General features: G+C 46.3%; 1 protein-coding gene across 1 annotated transcript in view; it reads right to left on the reverse strand.

Annotated features, from left to right (window-relative positions):
* Positions 1-5,366: 5,366 nt before the first annotated feature.
* KLHL4 (kelch like family member 4) overlaps positions 5,367-13,234 on the reverse strand; it is a 45,736-nt gene continuing 37,868 nt past the window's right edge. The window contains exon 11 of the mRNA XM_035113939.2: positions 5,367-12,005. Coding sequence (XP_034969830.1) covers positions 11,946-12,005 — 60 coding nt within the window. The 3' untranslated portion in view covers positions 5,367-11,945. The remainder of the gene's footprint in view (positions 12,006-13,234) is intronic.

Here is a 13,234-nt window from a genome sequence, read left to right on the forward strand (position 1 = left end):
ACTGATCATTGGCCATGCTGCTTCTGAGTCTCTTTTCCCAGATGCATTTATTCTCTTCAACTTTTAGTTCGTTGATCAGTTATTGTTGTTGTTTAGTCGTTTAGTCATATCCGACTCTTCATGACCCCATGGACCATAGCACGCCAGACACTCCTGTCTTCCACTGCCTCCCACAGTTTGGTCAAACTCATGTTTGTAGCTTCAAGAACACTGTCCAGCCATCTCGTCCTCTGTCGTCCCCTTCTCCTAGTGCCCTCAATCTTTCCCAATATCAGGGTCATTTCCAGGGAGAATTCTCTTCTTATGAGGTGCCCAAAGTATTGGAGCCTCAGCTTCAGGATCTGTCCTTCCAGTGAGCACTCAGGGCTGATTTCCTTAAGAATGGATAGGTTTGATCTTCTTGCAGTCCATGGGACTCTCAAGAGTCTCCTCCAGCACCATAATTCAAAAGCATCAATCCTTCGGCGATCAGCCTTCTTTATGGCCCAGCTCTCACTTCCATATATCCATCCATAATCATGGTTAATGAACTAGAATGAGACTACTACTTAAGGAAAACAAAGATTAAAATAATCAATTTTAATCAGAGCAGGCATAGTGTCATATCCAACATTCTCTGATTGCTAGCACAATAGTCCTTGCACGAGCAGATGGCAAAGATTAAATGGGGCACAAATGAATCCAGTGCAACAGGTATGCTAGCAGAAGCTTGCTTTGATCCTTATTTATTCATTCATCAGCTCACTGAGTTTCTATCCTACCCTTCCTCCCTAGCAGCTGATTCTTGTTGTGCAATCTCCCAATCTTTTGTGTACAGTGGTACTTTGGTACTTGAACGGCTTGGCTCCTGAATGCCACAAACTCATAAGTGAGTGTTCTGGTTTGCAAACATTCTTTGGAAGCTGAATGTCCAACGTGGCTTCCACAGCTTCCAATAGAGTGCAGGAAGCTCCTGCAGCCAATCGGAAGCCACACCTTGGTTTTTGAACCATTTGGGGAGTCGAATGGACTCCAGGAATGGATTAAGTTCAAGAACCAACATACCACTGTGTTTACTTAATTGTGGTAATTTAGAAAGCCCTAAATAATTTGGGCCCGCAGTATGTTAAGGGAGTTCTGGTTCCCTTATGCTCTGCCTCAATCACTGAGGAACCTCTGAGGGGGCACATCTCATGGTTCCCCCTGTCACCCTGTTCAGGTGGCTTTTATTAGGGACTAAACCTCTAGTATGGGAGGCCCTGCTCTTTGGAATTCTCTGATGGTAGAGGTTTGGCATGAATCACTTCTGCCTTCCTTTAGATGTCTTCTGAAGACTGTTACTCAGATGTGTCTTTGCAATGTGAATCTATTTTCACCAACCAGTATTTATTGATGCTTTTCCTGATATATTTTTTCCCTATCATTTTTATTGTGCTTTTATTTCTCTTATTGCAACTTTGTATTCTGAATACCACATTGTTGTGTTTTTTTATGGAACTGCAGCCCATAGATACTCCAATAAATAAATAAAATAATTAAAATTTGGTATAGAAAAGGCTGTGAATGAAGAAATACTGCTACTAGAATTCACCAGGTGCAAAATTGAACCGAATTGAATTGAAATTGAAATTCCAAACATTTTCAAAAACCTTCTTCTAGAAATTCTGATGGCCCAACCTAAATCCTCCCTGTGAAATCCATTCTGCATTTCTTACATCTACACTCAGGGGTGGCTAGTACAGTGCCCTCCAGATGTTGTTGAACTTCAGCTAACATCATCCCTGACCAAAATAAAAAAAACCTTCAATAGCACCTTAAAGACCAACTAAGTTTTTATTTTGGTATGAGCTTTCATACCAAAACTTAGTTGGTCTTTAAGGTGCTACTGAAGGAATTTTTTTATTTTGTTTCGACTCAGACCAACACGGCTACCTACCTGTAACTAGAATCATCCCTGACCGTTGACTTATGCTGGCAGGAACTGATGGGAGCCATGGCTCAACAACCTCTTAGTTCTTCGTGCTCATTTTTGGAGACACCAGGAAACCTTCATGGTTTTCTCACACACCAGTGAGTAGTGTCATCACTTCTGCATTCTTTCCTAGTGTTACCAAACCATCTCCTACAATCAATGGTTTGAAGGGGAGGGGGGTGAGAAAAGAATGGTTTTTTTCTTTCCAGCCCAGAAGACAAACTCTGCTATTTACTTGAAAAGAACAAACACCACCACAAATGTTTGCTCTCTGTATTATCAATGTTGTTCAATAATTCAATGCCCTAATCATATTCATGGACACACTGTGCAATCTAGATGCCTCTTCAATTAATTGTTCTGTATCCAAGATCTGAAAGAATGTTAAACACTTTCTAACGAAAAGGGATTTAACCAGCTCTTCCCAAGCGATTTAAAACAGAGTTAGGCAGGCAGTAGGTTTACATGGTGAGACTTTAGCTGGAGTTTGCCATTTCGTTCTGTGGGTGGAGTGTAGGAACATCTTTGAATATCCACCAATACGTGCACACATGGATATAAAAATCATGCATGGTTGGCAGGGAGATATATCAGGGAGAGAGGCCAGAATTCTTTTCCCCAGTGCACTTTTAAGTTCAATTATTAGTTCATAGTTCATCCAATTATTTCCATCAATAATTATTGTTTACAAACTTAAATGATGCTCCTACTTAATCAAAACAAAGATTAAAAGATTTCATTTTAATCAAAGCAGGCATAGTGTCATAACCAACATTCTCTGTTCACTAGCACAAGAGTCCTTGCATTAGCAGAGATTAAAGGTGGCACAAATGAATCCAGTGTGACAGATACATTTGCAGAAGCTTGTTTTTATTCTTTTTTTATTCACCAATTCACTCAATTTCTATCCTACCCTTCCTCCCAGTCAGCTGATTCTTGCTGTGCAATCCACGTCTTTGTTGATGTGATTTCTCTTGCACAAGTATGTTCAGCCAGCACAAGTATGTTGCTTGTCCAGACTCTCACCAGATAAAGAACTCGGGTTAAAATTTCTGCAAAAATCTATAATGCTCAGATAAACTTGACGTATGGGTGGAGGTGAGGGTTAAAGGCACTTCAGGTGAACTGCATGGCTATGCAAGTTAAGAGGCGATCCAATGAGCAACACACACACCCTGCTCTTTCCTTTAAAAGATAAGGGTACGCACAGCTTTAGCACAGCGAGAGGAATATTCAGACTGGGCAAGCAAACAGGTGCTCCTCGGAGTGAGTTGGTTCTGAGCAGTCTCTTCATGCTAGTGCTGGCATCTCCAACTGTAGAGGAAGAGCATAGCTATTGTGGCTAGTAGCCATCGATAGCCCTGTCCTCCATGGATTTGTCTAATCCTCTTTTAAAGCCAGCTGGGTTGGTGGCCATCACTGCCTCCTGTGAGAGTGAGTTCCACAGTTTAACTAGTCGCTGTGTACTTTTATTCTGCCTTTCCTGAATACTTCAACATTCAGCTTCATGGGATGTCCACGAGTTCTAGCATCATGAGAGAAGAAGAAAAACTTTTTCTCTATTCACTTTCTCCATTGAACGGTTTTAATCGGTGCTGGGGAGATATGATACAGTGGAAGCAAGTTCCAAAGGGTAGGTGATGAAATAGTCTTTGCAGGAGGCCCTCTCTTGCAGGACACAGTGATTAGTTGAGCTTCATTTGCACAAGGAGGTAGGTGGAGGCTGAATACAAAAGGAGCTGCAACCCAACCTAAAACAGGATGGGGCCAAAAGACACATCTGCACACATACAGCCCATTTAGGCTGCATTTCTATAGTATTCCTGCCATTTCTTTACCTGTTAATTTGTGTGGTGTTTTTTTTTGGTAATCTTTGACATGATACAAATGCCACCTCTGGAAAGCCAGTGAAATCTTGCAGGTGTTTCATGCTCATTTCTTTGTTAATCATTTCCGGGGGGGGGGGCGACGACCAATTTGCAACCCTTCTAACGTGGAAAATTGTGGGAGTTTTGAGTTGTAGTTTTCCCTGCGATTTTCTGATCATGCCACCATCACTCACATATGATTAAATTTGGGGCGATACCCAGTTCTTCCCCACTATTTAAATAATAATCAGAATGTGATGAATCAAAAAGCCACAGTTCCACAATGCAACAGGAACTGCGGCGTAAAAAGGAATGTTAGAAAACAGGACAGGGGATGTTTGCATTATAACCAGGCATCCCCCAAACTCGCCCCTCCAGCTGTTTTGGGACTAAAATTCCCATCATCTCTGACTACTGGTCCCGCTAACTAGGGATGATGGGAGTTGTAGTCCCAAAACAGCTGGAGGGCCGAGTTTGGGGGGTGTGCCTGGTTACAACCCATAATGACCACATCTGAATTCAGCCTCATACATGCCCATCACAACAAATGTGTTCACACACACCACTCATCTGTTTCATGAGCAGCTTGGCAGCATAGAGAGAAAGAGATCACAGGGAAGAGAATCCCTCCCTGGTACTGTTCAGATGACAGGGGGAAACTGGTGGAGGAGCAGCCACTCTTTCAAGAACCACCACTAAACCTCAGCCTAACTGAGACACAGCCTAACCTGCCTTCCAGGTTGTGAGCGTAACATGTATTTGTGTTGGCAAGCACACATGATGTTGTGCTTGATTTAAAAAAATCTTTTTCCCCTTGGTGCCCTTTTCTTAATTAAAGTCCCTCCTTCCTCACCCCATCTGTCTAAAACTTTTAACTACTCCATCAGAGAGATAAAGTGTCCTTAATGGAGAAATTACTTAGAGCAGAGGTGGGAGCCCCTCCTGCAGTTCTACAGCTTTGGTCCACATCAGAACTACACAGCTGCCATACAGATGCTCTTTACAAAAATAGAAACAAGAGGCGCAATCACAGGCATGAATTGGCTCAGTTGGTTTGGTCCTCAGTAGTCCTTCCACAACAGTCTCTTAAAGTAAGCCAGAACCAATGTCTTCCAGAGTACAGGCTGAGATACTGTGGTTGGCCAAAGGCAATGCAACGAACTTTGGACTGCACAGTAATATAAGCTCTGTGGCTAACAGCTCATTTTCCGAACCAATGTGCTGCTCTGGCTCTCCAGCACAGGAGCCAACTCCAAGGGGCCGAGGTCCCTTTGCCTCTCCCAATAAAATATTTGGAAAAGCATCCCTTCTCTCATTTGACTGTTGACAGCAACAGATACCATGAAAAAGAAAATCACATCACAGCCAAACATACACCATGAATTCTGTCAGAGAAAGTAGACTTTATTTCAACTGCATGCTGTACTTGCTGCACTATAAATATAAGGTATTTTTAATGTTTGAATGGAACAGTAATTTTTTTAAAAAAACAACAATAACCACACACCCTTCCCTCCCCACCTCCCATATACTGCCCACCCCCGCTAAATACTTCCATGTTCTGCACGTGTTTTTTCATTATCTAAGTCCAGCAAATAGTATATTATTTTAAAAAAACATTTCTTTAAAAAAAATTGCACATTGACAGGGTTCAGAAATCATTGTCTTTTTTTTGTAAAACTTTTCTTTTTCCCCGTCACAATAACTTTTTTAAAGGGAGGAAGTCAACTTGCAAAATTATGTGGGTAAACACATATGATTCCAAGTTGTTGTTTTTTTAATAAAACAAACAAAAAGCCAGACCAAGCTTCTTATATACAGTGTAATATTCCCTTGCTTATATGATGGCAACAGGGGAAATTATCAGAAACACACACACACACACACTGTATAGATTGGCACATGAAAGGAAATATATCTGCATGTGCTTTGTTCTTTCTCTGGGGGAAATGGATTATTTCTATTTTTTAAAAAAATTTAGGAAGACTTCATCATTTTCCTTAATAAATGGATGATTACCTACATCACATGCTTATGAGGTTACATTGACGATAAAATATTACAGTGGTACCTCGGGATATGAATTTAATTTGTTCTGGAGGTCCATTCTTAACCCAAACCGTTCTTAACCTGAGGCGCGCTTTCGCGAATAGGGCCTCCCACTGCCACTGTCCTGCCAGCGCATGATTTCCGTTCTCCTCCTGGGGCAAAGTTCTCAACCCAAGGTACTACTTTGCTCGTAAGCTGAAGTGTTTGTAACCCCAAGGTACCACTGTATCTTCATTTTAAAGCAATAACTACTGGCAGTGTTGAGCACTAATGTAAGGATCAGCAATTAGAAGACCTTAAAGCAAATCCCATCCACCAGAGGAATTTCACTTGGCCCCTTAAGTTGTCAACCTTACGGCAGGGCCATAGCTCAAATTTCTACCCCGCCCATCTGGCTGGGTTTCCCCAGCCACTCTGGGCGGCTTTCAACAGAACATTAAAAACAGAATAAAACTTCAAATTTTAAAAAACTTCCCTAAACAGGACTGCCTTCAGATGTCTTCTAAAAGTCGGACAGTTGCTTATTTCCTTGACATCTGATGGGAGGGCATTCCACAGGGTGGAGCACCTGCTTTACATGCAGAAGGTCCCAGGTTCAATTATCAGCATCTCCAAGTAGGCATCTGAGGCACAAACACAGCCTGAAATCTTGAACTGTTGCTGCCAGTCATTGGCTGCAAGAAAGACGGCAGGCAATGGGGAACTGATTGAAGGCAGATTGGGGAGGAGGGGTGCTTACCACTGTGTCTACCCTGTACATTTCAGGGTAGCTGGCATGGAGGTGGGAAACCATTAGTTGCCTGGAACACTGGAGAGCAGCTGCCCGTCAAAGTAGACAACCCTGAACTATTTGGACAAACAGTTCAACCTGCTCAAAGGCAGTTTTCTATGTTCCTATGTTAGAGCCTCCCCAATATTCTGATGCACATAGGGAACTCCTGAATACTTAGGTTCCCTGCATTCACTTTAGAGGATCTGCCATCTTCCTTGGATTCTTTTGTCATGGGGAAAAGTCACAGGCCAGTGATAGAATGCTTGGCATACAAAGGACCCCTTCCAGTTAAATAGACCTCAGGTTACCATTGTTCACAATGATTCTGGCCTTGGAGAACTGCTGCCAACTGGAGTGGGAAATATTGACCTTTACACATTCACTGCTGCCCATTCAGTATAAGTGAAGAGGAGGGCAAAAGAGCACACAAGTATCATGTTTCCATGTTCCCAGTGATGGCTGGTGCCCAGTGGGACTGATAGGGCAAAAGGCAGGTTAGCCAGGAGTAGATGGAGACACAGCCGATGGCAGGCAGAAACAGCTAATTCTAGGTTTTGTCCTCATCCTCCTCCATACTGAGTTTTTCAGGGTCAAGACTGAGAGGGAGGAGGAGGGGGGAGGGGGAGGGGGAAGGCAGGCAGGCAGGCAGGCAGGCAGGCAATTGTGCCAACCACCTGGACTGGTTGCAAGTAAGAAAGCAGGCAAGTGGGGGCTGGGTGAGGGCAGACTGAGGTTGATGGGGCAGGACCCCATTTGCCCTGATGGAACAGCCTTCACTGGGAAGAACATATCAACATCTCATTGGGGCTGTGGAAGACACCCTGCCTAAAACCCTGGAGAGCTGCTACCAGTCAGTGTGGACAGTACTGGGATGGAATGGACTAGCGATCTGATTCAGTGGAGAGCAGCTTTCTATGTTCCTATGTATTTTGCCCTTTCCTTTCCACAGCAAGTGCTCAACAAATCACCTTCTTTAGTATTCAGCATCTTTTGGAATTAAAATGTAAACACACTTATTTTAATGATCTGTAGTTCCCTGCAGCACACCGGTTCTGAACTTAACAGAATATTTATCGGAATGCACCACAAGGTTTGCACCCCACAGCTGAGGTCGCAGGCTTGTCATATCAATATGATATACATAGTTCCCCTGTGCATGTTTCATTCCGCAAATGTGATTACATTAATGCCACACTGCCAACAGGGTCTTGACCCACGGCCATTATTTCAGAGGAAGCAAAATTGGTTCAAAACGGTTCTCACAGATGGATTTGCAAAGGAAAGACAATTCCGAGAATCACCGGGCATGTGGTGATTAATATAATAGCAGCTGTGTGGTTTTAAGCTTATGTTTTATGTGCCATCTTCATTAGAAATCCTTCAGAGGGGGGGGGAGAGAGAGAGAGGTTTCACACTTTTGGTGGTACTGTATACAGACTTTGGATTCTGGAGGGCTGCACCCACTACACAACATCAGAAAGTAAATCTTAAGAACACTTCACATATTACAATAAACGTACAAAGAAAGGGGAGCAGGACTGCAGCCATTGGCCCTGCCCTTGATGCTTATTCAGCATAATAAACTTCATGTGCAAAGTATATCCAGACTCTTTAGGAGCTAGGAGGGACCACTGGACTGGTGCATATGTAGGTTGCACATAGGAGAAGACTACAGACATGAATCCACTCTCCTTTCTCTGGCCATGGCCATTCTAACATGCAAAGCGGCAGTGTGACTGCCTTATTTAGCCAGAGGGACATGCTCATTTTGTTATGCAACCTTCCAAGGGCCACATGCCAGTGGCAGGCAGGGAAAGAAGCAAAACAGACCAGAACAGCAAATGTGAATTTCACCTTCATACAGCAGGCTAGTTTCTATACAAACTCTCACACCTCTCTCAGTTCTCCTCCATCCACAAGAGCAGGAGGCATGATCAGAGTTCAAGGACACATTCCAGCCAGGCAAAAACAAAGCAAGGAGGTGAAGGAGTGTGGGTTTGGAGGAGGTGTGGCCTAGGTGACCCTGAGGTGAAACAGAGAATCTGGGGGGGAGTGCACATGTGGCTTCTGAGCCTGAGGTTCCCTATCCCTGATGTAGCATGTCCTAGACATCCCAATGTTTATTCAGAAGTTAAGCCCCATTGAGTTGAGTAGGACTAAGGACACAAACACACCATACAATTAAATCTGTATTATAATACTTTAAACAAGTCATGGCTCCCCCTAGGGAATCTTATGAACTGTTAACAGTGCTGAAAGTTGTCAGGAGACCCCTATTCCTCTCACATAACAATTCCCACGTGTAAACTCCAGGAAGCCCACAATCTTTTCATGGCTACCCCGAGGGGAGAGAGCTGCAGATGTGGCAGCAGGCATGGAATTGGCAGCATCTGAAGCGGAAGAGAGAGATGCCAAGGAAGGACTGGCACGCATGAGGGGAGCAGCAGAGAGCAAGCTGCAGCCAGCACCCTGCAACTATGGAACAGCTCAAGGACCAGGTAGGCGCCCAAGCACAGGGGAAGCCAAGCTTAGTGGACTGAGCGGCTCTGAGCACAGCCAAGCTGGAGGAGCGGAGGCTGGAGGAGCAGAGAGGACCCTCGGAAGGGTTTGGGCGCAGGGTGCCATCGCTGGGCAGCAGATGTAATGGCAACCCACAGAGCGACCTGGCTTTTAAGACTGAGATGCAGTGTGCCCTGAAGGTGCAGGAGGGGGTGTGGCAGGAATCCAGGCAGAGAAGACAGACGGAGGGGAAAGGCAGCCACCCCAAGTTCCCACACAGTCCTGGTGAGGCAGCTGCAGCCCAGCACAGACCCCTCCCACCAGACGTGATGCAGAGGGACAAAGCCCGCGCGCGGGTGCTTTCAAACGTTGACGTGGGAAAACAGAAAGAAGAGAAAGGCGTGAGCTGCCTCCCTTACAATGCGTCCAGCCACTTGGTGGAACACTGCCCCCAGAGGAAGAAATGGTGAGAGCAGGCAGGCACAGAGATGGGGGAGCTCAGAATGCAAACTGGAGCATGGGGAAAGGCGCAAGCCTGGCTGCCAGATCAGGAGGGGAGTAGCCAGGCGGAGGAGCAGCAACAGAGCCCTCCTGTAACACCCCACAGCACGGCAAAGTGATGGAAGTGAGTCTGCAGCTGCCAAGAGGCCAGACCCAGGAGACAGTCGGGCTTCTCTGCAGGGGCAGCAGCAACGATTTCCTATCGGTGGACTCTGCTAGGCAGAATCAGATTCCCCTTTTCCCAAGGAAGCTTCCCATGAGCGTTTTGACCATAGACGGCAGGGAATTGCAGGTCACGCAACAGACCCCCCTCTCTGAAGATGACAGTGAACAAGCACTCAGAAGTGCTAGCTTTTGACTTAATTGACCATGACCCTGTGGGCAGCCAGTGCCAGGGAGATCTCACCTTTGGAGATGCAGAGGGCAGGGAAGGAGGAGAACACCGAGAGTGAGCAGCCACTGTGGCCATCATGAAAATGGAAGAAGGAGAAACCTCAGTATCACACCACGTCGCCTCCCAAGCCAGGTGGAACGACGCAGAGACGGGGATGCAGGAAGAAGAACTGAGCCAACTCACCAAAGAGGACACTTTTACCCAGAACATACGGAGGGACTTGAGGGAGGGAGAGGGGGCAGGGGAAGGGCTTGCAGAGAAAGAGGGGTTACTCTTTAGCAATGACGCCCTGTATATGCCCCAGGACTCCCTCAGAGGGAAGATTCTCAAGCAAGATCATGACAACCCCACAGAGGGGCATGCAGTACACATCTTCACGAGGCTCACGCCCAGTAAGGCCAATCTTGGGCGAGACCCCAGAGCCTTCCCAGAGCAGGGGGAGGAGGAGATCGGGGGACCACCTAGTGAGGCATGAGTTGAGGGGTGGGAGACAGTACACCAGCAACTGGATGGAGACTTGGCAAGGGGCAATGAGGCTTACAAGGATGGGGCAGACCATCACAGAGGACTGGAGGAGGTCTTCCAGATAGGGGACAGGGTCTGGCTGTTGTCAGAAGGCCTTCCCATGGGGGGAAGGAGGAAGAAGCTGGCACCCAGAAGGCTGGGGCCCTTCAAGGTTCTGACACAGATCAACCCTGTCACCTTCAGGTTGTAAGTACTTACAGCAAGGAAGGTCCATCCCGTGGGTCACAGGTCTTTGCTCTCACACTTCAGGGAAAACCCAAGGTTCAGAGGATGTGACACACATCCAGCACAAGACGCTGACAGGAGGGAGGGGAAGGAAATCACACAAAAGACACCAGACAGAAGGGTGGAGGGAGAAGGCAGGAAAGAGGTTCCAGACAGAAGGGAAGAGGAGGAAGCCTACAGCGCCACAGCGAGCCCGGACTCCCAATGGGGGGAGGGGGGGTTAGAATGTCTGATGGCAGTGAGGACAGTGACGGGGGATGCTCAGAGATTCCGTAGCTGCAAAGCCACCACTGTGCCAACATGTGCTAAATTGCAAACTCCTGGTCCAGATTTATCACAGAATCCAAAGAATCAAGGTCAGCTCAAGCATTAGGTGGCCCTGAACAATGTGTCCTCTCGGCACTGCCTTCCATCAGGGAACATCTTGCTGCAGTAGCAGTAGCAGTGCTCCGCACAGCACTAGCCAGCAGTGCCTAGCTACCCTTTAATTTTTCCACATGCAATATGACCAAAGGTCAATAGCACTGTGAGAAACTTTAAGGGCAACTAGATCCAGCTAACCAATGTTGATCAAAACCAGGGGCAAGGCCTGAAAAAGCACAAAAGAGGGAAGCACTAGCAATGAGCCCTGCCAAAGTCCTGGGGTCCTGGCAACTGTTCATGGATGCTAAGTGGTGCAGAAAAGACCCTGCAGAGGTATCTTTGTGCATGAGAAGGAGACTAAGCAAGACGTCTTTCTGGTGAGGGAATAGGGATTCAAGGCTCCACATGGCTCCCTGCCCTCCTTCTCCATATCAAGCTGTCAAGGGGTTCTTATAATGCAAGCAGTTATGGGGGGGGAGAGATACATGTTTCATTTCCAGCTGCACACTCAGCTGTTCTTGACACAGAATTGCTTTAGAATGAGGATTTCTCTATTGATGCACAGTGTGTACCCAGATCCACCCTACAGATAGAGATTAACATCACCCATGATGATCAAACACCTGCTAAGTGTGTCTTTGGAATGCAGACAATGTGATTTTCATGCTCAGGCTCCACACAGGCTCATCCTTGTCTTTCCTCCTCCTGTAGAGGAAGCGCTTTGTGTTGTTTTCAAGGATGCTTTCCCTCCTCTTCTGCCATGCTTCTTATTAATATTTCACACCTGGAAATGGTCTGTTATGGCAGCTTCACGACTACAACACAGGCGCCAGCTCTTCCTATATTGACTGGAACTTCCTAAAAAAAAAAACACACACACATACAGAATGTGGACTGTTAACTCCATCTCACATGCCAGTCTGAATCGGGGGGGGGGCAGGGAGAACTGCTGCCCTTTGGATGTTGTCAAACCCGAACTCCATCAGCTAATGGCCAAGGATGGTGGGAGCCCAGCCATGATCTAAATTAATTAAGAATAGCATATAATTTCCCTCTAAATACTATGTTGCTATTGCTAGGGCTATTGTTGGGGTGTGGGGGTGTTAAAGGAGGGCTACTACCTCTGGTGGGGGACACGTGGTGCTCCTTCATGGATAGTTTGGTCCCCACCCTGCACTCATTTCTCACCTGTGGCTCCTCAAAGCTGTCAGCATGTGACAGCAGCCAGACCCCAGCAAAGCCTGTGACTGGCCAGCTAAACCAGGTGAGGGCAGCCAATGGGTCTCAAACCCTCAGTGAGTTAGGGACTTCCCCTGCATGCAAAGAAAAGCTCCAGCGGATTGAGTGAATGAGGCCAATAGTGGGTCCGAAGGTGGTTTCTGCATGTGCTTTAGAGCGAAGTAAGAGGCAGATGGGGCTCGTCAACTTGGGAAAGGAGCCAGTCTTGGAGATGGAAAACTCTGACCCTAACACCCCCCTGCCACACACACAACTTTGCAGGATATCTTCAGGAAAAGAAAAGGCTAAGGAGTAAACCCTTCACAAATCCAGAATGGAATCCCTAAAGTGGCTTCCTTGTATGCTTCCTTCCAGCATTTCCTGCAGCCACCAAGCTAGAGCCAAATGTATTGCTCTGCTTGCCCTTGGACCACATCAGTAAGGCTGACAGAGGGGTCTTGTCACCTGGGCAGCCCAGGACCTCCATATACGCTACCCGAGCTTACGCCCCAGGAAGGTCACTTCAGTGCTGCTTATGCAATGGTTTGACTTCATCCCCTGAGGCACACTCTATTGAAGCATACAGGTGTCAACAACTGTGTGTTGGGGTAATGTAGAGATCAATATAAAAGTATAAACTGGGGTGCTCAGTAAATTGGAAGTTTGCGCATATCAACCAGTGAACGTGCATACTGTCCAAGTGCAGAATATGCACAGTAAGATACTGGTCAATGTGTGAACCAGCTGAAGGACCACTTGCCTATTCATTGAAATCATCCAAGCATGGTTCCAAATGCCCTCACTTTCTGGTGGTTAGGCCAGGAGGTGAGTGAGGACACAGCCTTTTCTGTGATGACATTCCAACAGTA

Source organism: Zootoca vivipara, chromosome Z (assembly GCF_963506605.1).
Source record: "Zootoca vivipara chromosome Z, rZooViv1.1, whole genome shotgun sequence".
NCBI classification, from domain to species: Eukaryota; Metazoa; Chordata; class Lepidosauria; order Squamata; family Lacertidae; genus Zootoca; species Zootoca vivipara.